This window comes from Halichoeres trimaculatus, unplaced genomic scaffold (genome assembly GCF_033239565.1).
Source record: "Halichoeres trimaculatus isolate MK-OKI-2021-1 unplaced genomic scaffold, fHalTri1.1 fHalTri1_scaffold_14, whole genome shotgun sequence".
Taxonomy (NCBI): Eukaryota; Metazoa; Chordata; class Actinopteri; order Labriformes; family Labridae; genus Halichoeres; species Halichoeres trimaculatus.
The window spans coordinates 10633635-10650484 of NW_027437192.1; the positions used below are offsets into that span (position 1 = coordinate 10633635).

General features: G+C 38.7%; 1 protein-coding gene across 1 annotated transcript in view; it reads left to right on the forward strand.

Annotated features, from left to right (window-relative positions):
* The window catches only part of ddah2 (DDAH family member 2, ADMA-independent), a 36448-nt gene continuing 19598 nt past the window's right edge, over positions 1 to 16850 (forward strand). The window contains exons 1-4 of the mRNA XM_074687017.1: positions 1 to 124; positions 884 to 1409; positions 2037 to 2225; positions 3149 to 3268. Of these exons, the coding sequence (XP_074543118.1) occupies positions 1107 to 1409; positions 2037 to 2225; positions 3149 to 3268 (612 nt within the window). The 5' untranslated portion in view covers positions 1 to 124; positions 884 to 1106. The remainder of the gene's footprint in view (positions 125 to 883; positions 1410 to 2036; positions 2226 to 3148; positions 3269 to 16850) is intronic.

A 16850-nucleotide genomic window follows, 5' to 3' on the forward strand; every position in this document is an offset into this window, starting at 1 on the left:
CATTGGCAAAGAGAGGCAGGGGGAAAAGGAGCGAGTGAGTAACGGGAACTGGGTCGGTTTGGGATATTAAATCACACCGAAGGTAACGTAGCTGAGCAAAGGAGCAGCTTCTTTTTACAGAAAGGTAAGAAAAATTAAGTAACTGTGATTCATTTTGTCAGTTCTGCAACTTGTGGAGGCTGTTGGTGATGGTTAGTTTCCTGTTAGAAAGATGTGGAACATCATAGAAGTATCAGGGAAGGAGCAGTGAACTGTTGGGCGGTGCACTCCCACTTCAAGATGTTTTGTTTTGTTCTGTTTCATATTCTTATGTTCATATTCATTTTCATGTTGCAACGAGTACTAAAACTGACGTGCAAAACGCATTTGTCCCACAAAGTGTGCCTTTCTCTGTGTTTACCATATACACAACTTGAATTAATCTCTATTGACTGTGATCCTTTCTTAAATTTGCACATTAGTCTCTAAATATATATTTGCTGCCTCATGACACAGTGAAAATCAAAGCTCAGCACTTGTTGCTCTATTTCTGAAGCATATTTGGGAAACATCCTGTGTGGAGGGGAACCAGGTCCCTCTCTGCAGCTTCACAGTGGGTGGCTCCTGAGAGTTACAGCAGAGATAGAAGGCCAATTGTCCCAAATTTCACCCACTGTCCAGACAAGGAAAAGGTTTTGCAGCATCTTGCTGAGTTTCTACCTTGAACAAGGCAACTTTTGTGCGCTTTCAGCCATGCTATCTTTGTGTGTCATTTCAACCGCCCTTGAACTTTTTACAGGCATTTAAGAAGTTTTTCCACCAAAATATTTGTATTGGTATAGCTAGTGTTGTACCAATGTGTTGTGGATTGTTGTATATTGAAATGTCCTTCTTTCTGTCTTAGGCTGGGATCGTCCACCTCTTTTTCTTCGTGTCTGTAGATGGAGGAGAGACTTTGGAACTCCAAAGAGCAGAAAGACAGAAATTAAGATGCACCACTCTTTTCTCCTTTACACATCACTTCTTCACATTCTCATTTAGAATTCACCTGCTCTTTTGACCAGACTCATACACAACTTTTGTTACCTCACCCTTGTCTCCTGGCTGTGACTGTTGGTATTTGAATAATGGCAAATATTTGCCCGTATGGCAGCTTCACCCACGCCGTGGTGCGAGGCATCCCTGAGACCTTTGGGAAAGCGGAGGTGGTAGACGGCCGTGAAAACGGGGACATATCTGTGGACCTGGCCAAAGCGCAGCGTCAGTTCGGTTGCCTGACAGGAGCTCTGAGGCAGAAAGTGGGCCTGCAGCTGATTGAGATCCCCCCTGACCCCGAGCTGCCGGAGAGCTGGAGGATAGAGGATGTGGCAGTCATCCAGGGAAACACAGCACTCATCACCAGACCCTACAAACATCAGAGACGCAGCGAGGTATCACAGTGGGGAACAAAATGGCTCTGTTGAGCAATTTCTCGCCCTAATCCTCTGCTTTGATCAAGACTGTTTAATGTAGCCACAAGTTACTGTTCGTTTCAGTCTGAAAGTTAAGCTTGATATCTTAAAGATCCTTGCTGTCACTTAATGACAGACTCCAACTTCTAAGACTTTTAGAGTAAACTGCAAAGCACAAAACATCTTAAAATCAAGAGATAAGCAAACAGATGATAGCATTATTCTGGGGTCTGTTTCCTTCAATGTTTGATTTTCGGGTCAGATTTTTCAATATTATTTATGTATGATGTTCTTTTTGCAGGAAATAGTCTTTTTCATTCATCAAAGAAGAAGTTTTTGATTTGTTATTACTGGTTGAACTGCTTCTGTAATCTTGATGTATCATGGAAATAACCTAGAAAGACATAAAAGAGTCAAGGAGTCTGACAGATGTTCCTGAATGCACCATTAAGGAGCTTGGAGTCAGCAAGGCTCAAACAAAGATAAATCTTGTCCACTAAAAATGTTTTAGTGAGACTTAAATATGTACTTTTTTGTGATAATCAAGAGACACTTGTCACTGCCTTGACAGTTAAGTTTACAGTGACTGCGTTTCTTCCTCTCCAGGCAGAGGCAGTGAAGAGGGTGATGTCAGAGCTCAACCTGACTGTGATGGAGATGGGCTCGAATGATACAGACTCTGGTGGGGCCACGCTGGAGGGCAGTGACGTCCTCTTCACAGGGAGGGAGTTCTTCGTCGGCCTCTCCTCCCACACCAACCGCAGCGGGGCAGAAGTGCTGGCAGACACCTTTAGGGTAAGAAAACGTGGAGTGACTCGAGTCTCAGACAAAAGCTTTCTCCAAAAATCCATGAAGTAATCAATTCATAGATTTTTTAAAGCCAAAGCAACAAAGGCAGCCTCAGTGCCAGGATGCTTTCAGTGAAGTGACCCAGCTGCCAAAGTGAGCAGGTGGCACTTTGCTGTATTGCATTTGGGGAATTGTAGTGTGTAAACAGTGATGAATGAGGCTGTTTTATTGACCAAACAATGAAGAACACACAGCAGGGCCCCCTCTGACTCAACTGGACCCACCTATTAGTATTGATTTCCTCGTCTTCTCTTAAGTGCATTATACACACTCGTGCCTTTCTCAGCACACACGCACTTGTGGTTACTCGTGTGAAATGTGGCAATGAAGAAAGAAAAGTAAAAATACTGGATATCTCCACTAAATGTGTGCAGATTTTCAAACTACTACGTATACATATGTTGTAGAAATTCTTGAATCTGTCTGTGAACTGCTGAAACCGGTCTATTCTAAAACAACATGAGATCTTCATGAGATATTTATGAGCCTTGCTGAAATGATGAGGTCATAGCATAAGGATTTCCTAACTTGCTAATAGCATTGGTCAGAGGCTTGTGCTCTTGCACAGGCTCTGATTTTCAAACTATGTGAATCCTTTCGTCCAAGAGATGGCAGCTGCATGGCTGCCTCGAATCCCTGAGAGCAAACTGCCGCTTTGTGCCGAGCTACATGTGGTAAAAGCCTGACACTGTGCTGTTAGTAACGCTTGAGCTTTTCCTTTTATGTCAGAATTGCTGCTTTTTCAAAAGCGGGTTTCGCTCGAGTTTCTCCTTTCATGCTGCTCAATAAAAACATTTTTGGGGTGATGGCTGCTTAACTAGATAAGGAATGTTGGTGTTAATTAAATGTTTACGCCTCCATCTGTTCAGGACTTTGCTGTGTCCACTGTTCCTGTCTGTGGTGGAGCTCGACTGAAGAACATCTGCTCCATGGGGGGGCCTGATACAATCATCATCAACAACAGTGACGGAGCCAAGAAGACACTGAGGGTATGTGTGTTTGTTAACAGCGTCTCTTCCTGCATGAAGATCGAGTTTATGTGTTTTCACAAAAAGATACGTCTCCTTATATACTGTGATGTGATTGAGCCAAATAAAGGAGAGGCAAGTCGTTATGAGAGGGGGTCCTCAAAAAACATCATTACAGTGAAAATACTGAACTTTTCTGACTTTTTCCTAAGAACTCTGACTCTTATCTCAGAATCCTGGGATAGAAGACAGAGTTCTGATGTTTTTTCTTAAAATCTTAACTTTCTCGTCCTCATGTGTTTTTCCCAGTAATCTAAGATTAAAAGCAGCATTCTAAGAACAAAGTCAAGACTCTGGTCTTCTTCTTGCTCAAATCTCAGAACTCCCCTGCTTTTTGTACTGAGATTAAAGTCAGCATTCTGAGAATGAAGTTAGAAAACTGTAAATTTGTGTGTTTTTCTCTGAATTTCAGTTTATGGTCAGGATTATGAGAAAAAAGATCTGAATCCAGAGATTAAAGTCAGAATAATTAATTGGTCTTTTTTTTCCCGAAGAATTCCGACTTTAACCTCATTATTCTAATGTTTTTCTTAGAATTCTCAGATTAGTTTAAAAACATTTAGGGATGCACCGATCTGATCCTGGTATCAGGTTAGGCGCCAATCTAGCCCCTCAAAGCTGGATTGGGTATCGGAGGGGAGAGGATCAAACTTGGCACTGAGGCTAAACTATAGTTTAGTCTAAACTACATTTACATAAACATACATAAACATTTTTACAATCAAAATGGTCATTTCTGTAAATTCTAAAGCATTTTTTAAACAAACATATTTAAACACTTATGGTTTAATAAATATTAACTTCAGTAATTCCTAATGTACTCATTTTTTACTTTTACTCATAACATTACCAGTATCATCTCACAATAGAGGATGCAGGTTATTATTGCTGTGAATGCAGCAATGCATTCACAGTATATGTTCTTCTGTGACAAAAAAATTTATTCTTCTTCTTCTTCTTCTTCTTCTTCTTCATTCTTCCGCCCGCTTTTTTGGACCGCTAAAACTCAGGCAAACTTCAACCGATTTTCACCGTTCAAACTTCAAAACGTGTGTTTCAGTGGGGACAAGGGGGCTATGACTTTTCAGAAACTTTTCACGAATAATTTCCGAGATATTCGACGATTTACGAAATTTTGGTCACATAGAGATGAATGGGGAATTTTCAAAATTTTCTCCCTTCAGGACATTTTCTCAGCCTGCTTCAAACCCTCCTCATTCAGTCATACATTCAGCTACAAACTCCATTCAAACTTTAAAATATTCAGCTATCTTTTGGCTTCATTCAGTGGGTTTCAAATGTTTCCTAGCATTCATAGTTTCTTCACAATGACCCTTCAAAGGTCATGATGCATTTCAGCTCTTTGAGCCGTTTAACATTGGTGTGTATTGGACGGAATGTTTTGGCTTAGAGTGGGAGATTCAAACGACAGAGCACGGAGAGGGGGAAACAAGACCCGAGAAACTTCCGGGTAAACTGCTCTCTTGGCCACATTGTTTGAGCTATCAACACAAATAAACCCTCAGCATGTAAGTAGTCTTGTCCTGCTTCTGACAAAGTGGTTTTTAAAGCAAAAGGATGGAGCACTTTTTCACAAAATGGCCAACTGTCATGAGAAGTTAAAAAAAATCCCCATATACCTCCATGTTAATTCCTGAGGGGTTTTCTCAGAGATCAGTAAAATTTCCCTCATCTATCTATCGCTCTCGTGGATTCGTTTCTTGACCTTAATGCATGAAATTTAGACGGACAGCTTCCTCTGGGTCTCAGGATTCCTACGGTGTGTTCATTTTTATTCTAGCCCTCACGGTTTTGGCAAGGTGACAGGAGATTCGGACTCTTGCTTTGCCACAAAATCTTCATAAGATTACAGTAACAAGGGCAAAGTTGTGCACCTGCACCTGCTGCCCTTGACGAGCTGGTCTCCGTGGAAACCTTTGATCTCATGCAGCTGTTTATAGTAACTCATCAAAACATCCAGGGACAAAGACAAGCATGTGTCTGTTAATTTATCATTGATCACCAATGTAAAATCTGGCTTCAGATAAGCCTCAGCAGACAGGTTGACATGATTGAACACACACACACACACACACACACACACACACACACACACACACACACACACACACAAACACACACACACACACACACACACACACACACACACACACACACAAACACACACACACACAGACACTCACACACACTCACACTCACACACACAGGGCAGAAAGTATCACACTTTAACAGCATTTGACTCCCATTTCCAGCTCCTTATTTTCCTAGATTTTTTTCTTTAAATTTAAATTCCTTCCTTTAATTCCTGAATTGGTTCAGCCATTCAAACTTTTAAATCCAATTTTAGATTACACTGATTCATGCTTCATCATCATTCTTTTTGTCAGAATTGCAAGCACCTTTACACCCTGATTTCAAAGGGAATGTGTTGGGAATCAACAGACTCCACCAGCTCTCTGATGGCAGTTGGTGAACAATGATCACCATGGCAACATCTGGCTTCAGATGGGCCTCAGCCTACAGGCTTACATGGTTAAAAAACTCATACACAGGACACACAGGATTTCATTTTAACAGAGTTTTAGAAAGCCGACTTACATTTACCCTCAGTCAGGTCATTATTTCCATCAATGTTCTTTAAAATTTGAATTATTCCTTTAATTTTTGAATAGACGCAACCATTTAAACTTTAAATTTCTTCATCCATTCCATTTATTCGACCATTCATTTCCTTTCATCCAAGAGTTCATGGCAGGCTAATTCAGCATTCTGCATTAGCAGTTGAGCGCAAGCTTTTACAGGACTTCTTTAAACAATTTTCAGACATATCCTCAGTCATTCATGATCAGCATTCTGCATCAGCAGTTGAGCACAAGCTTTTCAAGACTTCATTCAACCATTTTAAGACACATCTTCAGTCATTCATGTTCAGCGTTCTGCATTAGCATTTCAGTGCAAGCCTTGCATGACTTCATTCAACCATTTTCAGACACATCTTCAGTCATTCATGTTCAGCTTCTGCTTTAGCATTTCAGCGCGAGTTATTTAAGACTTCATTCAGCCATTTTCAGACATATCTTCAGTCATCCATGTTCAGCATTCTGCATTAGCAGTTCAGCGCAAGCTGCTTCAGCATTCTGCATTCACAGCGCAATTTCTTCAGAAATTGCTTTTCTAGTTATGTTGAAATGCTGACTCAGCATTTCAACATATTGTTCTCCTGTGACTTTATTATGTTGAAATGCTGACTCAGCATTTCAACATATTGTTCTCCTGTGACTTTATTCTTCTTTTTTTTCTTCTTCTTATTCTTCCGTACGTTTTTTGGTTCGCTAAAACTCCTTCAAATTTTGTCCGATTTTCACCATTCAAATTTCAAACTATTCAGCTTCTTTTGGAGATTTATGCTATGACTTTTGTGGTATTTAACCCTTAAACTTTTTGAATTATTCAGCTTTTTATGAAAATTATTCCCCATCTGAAATGCATTGGAAACTTCAGCTTCTCTTGAAAAATCTCCTTCAACTTTCAGAAGTTCTAGCCTCCTCATACTTCCTCTTACAGATTTCATTTAAACTTTAAAATATTCAGCTATCTTTCCACTCTTCAGGTTTTTGTCTGCTCTTTAATATCTTTTACTGTTTTTGAGATTTCACTGTTTAAGCAACATAAACTTTTCCCACTTTACCCTAAAATCTCAGCTTCCTAGAGTGCAATCATCGTTAGCTAGAGTGCGACACACTCTTGCAGAAAGGTTGCTGCTGTCTTTGAATAAATTGTCATAACTTCTGAAATATTTACAGTAGAAACATAAAAAATACATCACATGGTAGCTAATCTTGTGCTGCTTCTGACAAAGTGGTTTTTAAAGCAAAAACATCAAGCACCTTATCACAAAATGACCAGCTGTCATGAAGTTTTTACACCCTCAAGCCATCTCCTCCAATGTTAATTCCTGAAGAGTTTTCTCAAAGATCAGTGGAATTTCCCTCATTTGCAAACTGCTCTCAATGACACAGTTCTGCATCTTCATACATGAAAGTTGCACCTTCAGCTTCCCCAGGATCTTGTGCTTCTTATGGTGTGTTTATTTTTATTCTAGCCCTCACGGTTTTGGCAAGATGACAGAAGATTCAGACTCTTGCTTCACCACAAAATGCCCAGAGTAACACATGAGCAGGGCAAAGTTTTGCAGCTGCAGCTTAATTGCATGTCTCCTTGACAACCTTTGATCTCATGCAGCTGTTTTTTACTAAGTAATCAAAACATCCAGGAACAAAGACACACATGCACTTCAGTTACTTATAAGACCATACCTCCCCCTTTGACTTAATCTACATGCTCCACTATTCAAACAACTTTTTCCCACACCTTATAATTCTCAAACTGCTACTTTTTCTTCTATTACTAGTGCTACATTAATCTCTGTACTGTTTTTTCCCCTATTTCTCCTACTTCTTCTCTCCATTCCACATTTTCAGCTCTGGTTCACATCTTAACCCCCCTTTTTTAACTTTTAAATGGTTAAACTTTATTTAAAACATTTTACCAACAAAAACACAGACTCAAATAATCTCCTGATCCACTGCAACTCCTTCAACTTCAACTGCTTCTACCTTCTGCAGACTTTGACTTAAAGACCTCATTGACATAATAAACTGGTCCTATTACCCTTAATCCTATTTACACATTAGTCATAGATTTCTGCTTTCTTCTACATTTTTGAAGATTTCACTTTTTGATCTTTCTCTTATTTTTTTTTCTTTTATTTTAACTCTTTTAGGATAATTTACATTTCCACTATATCTATTAAACCTCTCATCTCATGCAGCTGTTTATACTAACTCATCAAAACATTCAGGAACAAAGACACACATGTGTGTGTGCTCTTTCTGTCCCTCACACATCCCAGACCTTTACATGCAGTGATATTTCCATCACTACTTCAGTTACTTAAAATACCATACCTCCCCCTTTGACTTAATCCTCATGCTCCACTATTCACACAATTTATTCCACAGCTTTAACTTGTCAAACTACTGCTTCTTCTCCTAATATTAGTGCTTCATAAACCTCTGTATTTTTTCCTATTTCTGCTAATTGTTAATCTGTCCATTCCACATTTCCAGCTCTGCTTCACATCTATAGCCTTTTTAAACTTTATTTAAACAATTTTACAAACAAAGACAGACACTAAAATAATCTTCTGATCCACTGCAACTCCTTCAACTTCAACTGCTTCCACCTTCTGCAGACTTTGATTTAAGACTCTGTTCACACATTAAACTGGCCCCATTATCCTTTATGCTATTTACACATTAGTCATAGATTTCTGATTACTAACTTCTGAATTACTACTCCTTCTTCTAATACTAGTGCTACATCAACCTCTGTACTTTCCCCCCTATTTCTGCTACTTCTTCTTCTCTCAATTCCACATTTTCAGCTCTGGTTCACATCTCAATCCTTTTCTTTACATTTAAATGATTTAACTTTATTAAAAACCTTTTACCATCAAAAGCAGATCCTGAAATAATCTGCTGATCCACTAAATTAGGGTTGCCCAATCCTGGTCCTGGGGACCCCCTGCCCTGCATATTTCAGATGTTACCCCTCTGCAGCACACCTGATTCAAATGAATGGCTCGTTATCAGGCTTGAGCAGAGCTTGATGACGAGCAGAGCTTGATGACGAGCTGATCATTTGAATCAGGTGTGTTGCAGACAGGAACATAAAAAACATGCAGGGCAGGGGGTCCCCAGGACCAGGATTGGGAAACACTGCACTAATAGTCCTTCAACTTGAACTGCTTCTACCTTCTGCAGACTTTGATTTGAGACTCTGTTTACACATTAAACTGGTCCTATTAACCTTTATGCTATTTACACATTAGTCATAGATTTCTGATTTCTCTTTTTGAATTACTACTTCTTCTCCTAATATTAGTGCTACATTAACCTCTGTACTTTTTTTCTGCTACTTCTAATTCTCTCAATTTCCACATTTTCAGCTCTGCATCACATCTATAGCCATTTTAACCTTTAAAGCATTAAACTTTATTTAAACAATTTTACCAGCAAAGACAGACACCAAAATAATCTGCTGATCCACTAAAACTCCTTCAACTTCAACTGCTTCTACCTTTTGCAGACCTTGACTTAAGACTCTGTTCACACATTAAACTGGCCCTATTATCCTTTATGCTATTTACACATTAGTCATAGATTTCTGCTTACTTCTACATAATTGGAGATTTCACTGTTTGATCTTTCTCTCTTTTTTTATTTATTCATTTATTTAAACTTTTATAGGCTTATTTATATTTTCCGCTGTATCCACTGTATCCACTTTGTCTTCACTTCATTTTTCTTACCTATTCTTTCTTCACTTTCTCTCCACTTTTCTTTTACTTTCTTTCTCACTTTGTCCTCTTCTGCCTTTCTTCTTCACTTCTACATCACTTTTACCTCTCCTTTTTTCTTTACTCCTTCTTTACTCTGTCTACAGTATTTGTTCCCTTCCTCTTCCCTCCATCTACACTCCAAATTTTCAGTTCATACTTTGTTCAACTATTTAGCTGTTTACTTTCACATTTTCAGCTTTTTCCACTAGTATTTTCATTTCTTCAGCTTCAGCATTTCAACGCATTTCCTGCAAGGAAATGCAATTTCTCTAGTTCTTCTTTTTTTTCTTCTTCTTATTCTTCCGTACGTTTTTTGGTTCGCTAAAACTCCTTCAAATTTTGTCCGATTTTCACCGTTCAAATTTCAAACTATTCAGCTTCTTTTGGAGATTTATGCTATGACTTTTGTGGTATTTAACCCTTAAACTTTTTGAATTATTCAGCTTTTTATGAAAATTATACTCCATCTGAAATGCATTGGAAACTTCAGCTTCTCTTGAAAAATCTCCTTCAACTTTCAGAAGTTCTAGCCTCCTTATACTTCCTCTTACAGATTTCATTTAAACTTTAAAATATTCAGCTATCTTTCCACTCTTTAGGTTTTTGTCTGCTCTTTAATATCTTTTACTGTTTTTGAGATTTCACTGTTCAAGCAACATAAACTTTTCCCACTTTGCCCTAAAATCTCAGCTTCCTAGAGTGCAATCATCGTTAGCTAGAGTGCGACACACTCTTGCAGAAAGGTTGCTGCTGTCTTTCAAAGAATTGTCGTAACTTCTGAAATATTTACAGTAGAAACTTAAAACATACATCACACGGTAGCTAATCTTGTCCTGCTTCTGACAAAATGGCTTTTAAAGCAAAAACATCAAGCACTTTATCACAAAATGACCAGCTGTCATGAAGTTTTTACACCCTCACGCCATCTCCTCCAATGTTAATTCCTGAGGAGTTTTCTCAAAGATCAGTGGAATTTCCCTCATTTGCAAACTGCTCTCAATGACACAGTTCTGCATCTTCATACATGAAAGTTGCACCTTCAGCTTCCCCAGGATTTTGTGGTTCTTATGGTGTGTTTATTTTTATTCTAGCCCTCACGGTTTTGGCAAGATGACAGAAGATTCAGACTCTTGCTTCACCACAAAATGCCCAGAGTAACACATGAGCAGGGCAAAGTTCTGCACCTGCAGACTAACGAGCATTTGTCTCCTTGACAACCGTTGATCTCATGCAGCTGTTTTTTACTAAGTAATCAAAACATCCAGGAACAAAGACACACATGTACTTCAGTTACTTATAAGACCATACCTCCCCCTTTGACTTAATCTACATGCTCCACTATTCAAACAACTTTTTCCCACACCTTATAATTCTCAAACTGCTACTTTTTCTTCTATTACTAGTGCTACATTAATCTCTGTACTGTTTTTTCCCTTATTTCTCCTACTTCTTCTCTCCATTCCACATTTTCAGCTCTGGTTCACATCTTAACCCCCCTTTTTTAACTTTTAAATGGTTAAACTTTATTTAAAACATTTTACCAACAAAAACACAGACTCAAATGATCTCCTGATCCACTGCAACTCCTTCAACTTCAACTGCTTCTACCTTGTGCAGACTTTGACTTAAAGACCTCATTGACATAATAAACTGGTCCTATTACCCTTAATCCTATTTACACATTAGTCATAGATTTCTGCTTTCTTCTACATTTTTGAAGATTTCACTTTTTGATCTTTCTCTTATTTTTTTTCTTTTATTTTAACTCTTTTAGGATAATTTACATTTCCACTATATCTATTAAACCTCTCATCTCATGCAGCTGTTTATACTAACTCATCAAAACATTCAGGAACAAAGACACACATGTGTGTGTGCTCTTTCTGTCCCTCACACATCCCAGACCTTTACATGCAGTGATATTTCCATCACTACTTCAGTTACTTAAAATACCATACCTCCCCCTTTGACTTAATCCTCATGCTCCACTATTCACACAATTTATTCCACAGCTTTAACTTGTCAAACTTCTGCTTCTTCTCCTAATATTAGTGCTTCATAAACCTCTGTATTTTTTCCTATTTCTGCTAATTGTTAATCTGTCCATTCCACATTTTCAGCTCTGCTTCACATCTATAGCCTTTTTAAACTTTATTTAAACAATTTTACCAACAAAGACAGACACTAAAATAATCTTCTGATCCACTGCAACTCCTTCAACTTCAACTGCTTCTACCTTCTGCAGACTTTGACTTAAGACTCTATTCACACATGAAACTGGCCCTATTATCCTGTATGCTATTTACACATTAGTCATAGATTTCTGATTACTAACGTCTGAATTACTACTCCTTCTTCTAATACTAGTGCTACATCAACCTCTGTACTTTCCCCCCTATTTCTGCTACTTCTTATTCTCTCAATTCCACATTTTCAGCTCTGGTTCACATCTCAATCCTTTTCTTTACATTTAAATGATTTAACTTTATTAAAAACATTTTACCATCAAAAGCAGAGACTGAAATAATCTGCTGATCCACTAAATTAGTGTTGCCCAATCCTGGTCCTGGGGACCCCCTGCCCTGCATATTTTAGATGTTACCCCTCTGCAGCACACCTGATTCAAATGAATGGTTCGTTATCAGGCTTGAGCAGAGCTTGATGACGAGCTGATCATTTGAATCAGGTGTGTTGGAGACAGGAACATTAATAACATGCAGGGCAGGGGGCCCCCAGGACCAGGATTGGGAAACACTGCACTAAAAGTCCTTCAACTTGAAATGCTTCTACCTTCTGCAGACTTTGATTTGAGACTCTGTTTGCACATTAAACTGGTCCTATTATTCTTATGCTATTTACACATTAGTCATAGATTTCTGATTTCTCTTTTTGAATTACTACTTCTTCTTCTAATATTAGTGCTACATTAACCTCTGTACTTTTTTTCTGCTACTTCTTAGTCTCTCAATTCCACATTTTCAGTTCTGCATCACATCTATAGCCGTTTTTAACCTTTAAATCATTACACTTTATTAAAACAATTTTACCAGCAAAGACAGACACTAAAATAATTTGCTGATCCACTAAAACTCCTTCAACTTCAACTGCTTCTACCTTTTGCAGTCCTTGACTTAAGACTCTGTACACACATTAAACTGGCCCTATTATCCTTTATGCTATTTACACATTAGTCATGGATTTCTGCTTTCTTCTACATTATTGGAGATTTCACCTTTTGATCTTTCTCTCTTTTTTTATTTATTCATTTATTTTAACTTTTTTAGACTTATTTATATTTTTCACTGTATCCACTGTCTTTATCCACTTTGTCTTCACTTCATTTTCCTTAGCTATTTTTTCTTAACTTTCTCTCAACTTTTCTTTTACTTTCTTTCTCACTTTTTCTCTTCTGCCTTTCTTCTTAACTTCTACATCACTTTAAACTCACCTTTTTTCTTTACTCCTTCTTTACTCAGTCTTCACAATTTGTTCCCTTCCTCTTCCCTCCCTCTACACTCCAAATTCTCAGTTCATACTTTGTTCAACTATTTAGCTGTTTTCTTTCACATTTTCAGCTTTTTCCACTAGTATTTTCATTTCTTCAGCTTCAGCATTTCAACGCATTTTCTGCAAGGAAATGCAATTTCTCTAGTTGCTGTGAATGCAGCAATGCATTCACAGTATATGTTCTTCTGTGACAAAAAAATTTATTCTTCTTCTTCTTCTTCTTCATTCTTCCGCCCACTTTTTTGGACCGCTAAAACTCAGACAAACTTCAACCGATTTTCACCGTTCAAACTTCAAAACGTGTGTTTCAGTTGGGACAAGGGGGCTATGACTCTTCAGAAACTTTTCACAAATACTTTCCGAGATATTTCAGAATTTGTGCGTTTTTTGGTCTCATAGAGATGAATGAGGAATTTTCAAAATTTTCTCCTTTCAGGACATTTTTTCAGCCTGCTTCAAACCCTTCTCATTCAGTCATACATTCAGCTACAAACTCCATTTAAACTTCAAAATATTAAGCTACCTTTTGGCTTCATTCAGTGGGTTTCAAATGTTTCCTAGCATTCATAGTTTCTTCACAATGACCCTTCAAAGGTCATGATGCATTTCAGCTCTTCGAGCCGTTTAACATTGGTGTGTATTGGACGGAATGTTTTGGCTCAGAGTGGGAGATTCAAACGACAGAGCACGGAGAGGGGGAAACAAGACCTGAAAAATTTCTGGGTAAACTGCTCTTTTGGTCACAATGTTCGCTCCACATAGGCATTTTATATATCAAAATGGAGGGAGGCTTGTCCTGCTTCTGACAAAGTGGTTTTTAAAGCAAAAGGATGGAGCACTTTTTCACAAAATGGCCAACTGTCATGAGAAGTTCAAAAAAATCCCCATATACCTCCATGTTATTTCCTGAGGGGTTTTCTCAGAGATCAGTAAAATTTCCCTCATCTATCTATCGCTCTCGTGGGTTCGTTTCTTGACCTTCATGCATGAAATTTAGACGGACAGCTTCCTCTGGGTCTCAGGATTCCTACGGTGTGTTCATTTTTATTCTAGCCCTCACGGTTTTGGCAAGGTGACAGGAGATTCGGACTCTTGCTTTGCCACAAAATCTTCAGAAGATTACAGTAACAAGGGCAAAGTTGTGCACCTGCACCTGCTGCCCTTGACGAGCTGGTCACCGTGGAAACCTTTGATCTCATGCAGCTGTTTATAGTAACTCATCAAAACATCCAGGAACAAAGACAAGCATGTGTGTGTTAATTTATCAGTGATCACCAATGCAAAATCTGGCTTCAGATAAGCCTCAGCAGACAGGTTTACATGATTGAACACACACACACACACACACACACACACACACACACACACACACACACACACACACACACACACACACACACAGGGCAAAAAGTATCACACTTTAACAGCATTTGACTTCCATTTCCCTGAGTCAGCTCCTTATTTTCCTTGATTTTTTTTCTGTAAATTTAAATTCCTTCCTTTAATTCCTGTATTGATTCAGCCAGTCAAACTTTTAAATCCAATTTTAGATTACACTGATTCATGCTTCATCATCATTCTTTTTGTCAGAATTGCAAGCACCTTTACACCCTGATTTCTAAGGGAATGTGTTGGGAATCAACAGACTCCACCAGCTCTCTGATGGCAATTGGTAAATAATGATCACCTTGGCAACATCTGGCTACAGATGGGCCTCAGCCTACAGGCTTACATGGTTAAAAAACTCACACACAGGACACACAGGATTACATTTTAACAGGGTTTAAGATATGTGACTTGTATTTTCCCTCAGTCAGGTCATTATTTCCATAAATTTTCTTTAAAATTTAATTCATTCCTTTAATCTTTGAATAGACACAACCATTTCAACTTTCAATCAATTTATCCAACAACCTGACGCTTTAAGCACACTGCTGGGACAGGGGGAGAGAGCAGCGGAGCTGTCTGCAGCGGTGCCTCTCATCCATTACGCGCGTGCAGAGGAACAGACGTGAAATTTGAATCTGTCAATAATGGCATGATCTCACACCAATCACTAACAAAACAACAGTTTGGTATTTTATGAAAAAGATGTGATTATTATTATTTTCAAAGGCATTAGCTATATAACTGGCTTGAGTGAGCCAGTGGAGCGCGCACTCAGCTGACCCGGAGCCTTTCAGTTGCGCTTTGAGCCCGACGAGCCTGCCAGTTATAATGTGGAGCTCTAATGTCAAAAGGAAGCAAAAAGCACCAAAATGGTGACTCTAAAGATCAGATGGAACAAGGCATTGTTTGCAGTCAGTTTGTAGCACATGGTATTCTACACCTGTGTTTACTCCCTTGATTGCTGTTCTTCATTGAATTTTGGCGGAAGGCAGCTGTCAGGAGCCCTGTTGGCTCCTGTAAAGTGTAGTTCTTTATACACGCCTTACAGTGTAGGCTTATTGGAAATAAACTACAAAATGCCGGCACGTCACACATTGTATTTTACCTTCCTGATTGGTTCCCGCTCCCGTCTGCTCCCGTAAACCTTTCATCCTGTAGGCTACCATCCCAATTCCGTGGCTAACAGTAAAATTGACTCCCATCCTGTGGGAATCCCATGGGAATCCCGTGACCCGTGGGACTCCTGAAAAAAGATCAGCCCGTACTCTAAACTCCCTCTCTAAGCCTGAGCCCAGACACCCTGCGGAGAAAGCTCATTTCAGCTGCTTGTATCTGCGCATTATTTGATAACAAATCATAAATGTTTTATCACGTTTAGCCTTTCCTTGATTATTTTCGTTATCTAAAAAATATGTGCCAACGAAATTAACAGTTTTGATTAACTTTGTAGGAGTCATATAAACATAGCCTTCCTTTATTATTTGGGAGGTGCGTTCGGCAGATGGCTGCTGTCATGTCAGCAGGTGTTTCTGCTGATGGGAAAGGGAAAACGCTTATTTGCTTCATATCTTATGAAGAATAAGCATGTAGTCTGTCCAAAAGATGAAGCCTGAGCGCTGTCAGAGTCCAAAGCGACTTCATGTTGTTCTGTTACGTTACTGTTGTTTTTTCAAGCCGTAGACCGGACAGCTGCCTCAAAAGGTTTTATTATTTTTGCCGAAGTTCAGGCTCAACATTGTAGGCTACCAAAGTAAAAAAAAAAAAAAAAAAAAAAACAAGAAGAAGAAGAACAAGAACAAGAAGAAGAAGAATAAACGATAGCGGCGGTAAAATCACTTGGGCGAAATCTTTTTTTTTTCTGTGTGACAATAGCAGAGGTTGGGGGAATAAAAGCCCAGGAATCCAAAGTGCTTCATTAAATAGCCTCAGCCCTAAAGCCATAGAAAACATTTGCAAGACATATTTAGGAAAACTCGTGAAACACATGTAAGTATTTAATGTGAAGTGGACATGTACATAAAGTAGGTAAAGGTCCCATGACTATAGACCGTTTAACTGTGTCAGTATGGTATTAAGCAGCTGCAACTATCAACTTAGATCTCTGTGCATTCTCTGACAGTCGGAAATCTCGATTGTTTTTCCAGTCAAAAAAATCTGTACTGATTTACCAACCCATTAACTGTACAATAAACACAAGTGCGCGCGCACACACACACACACACA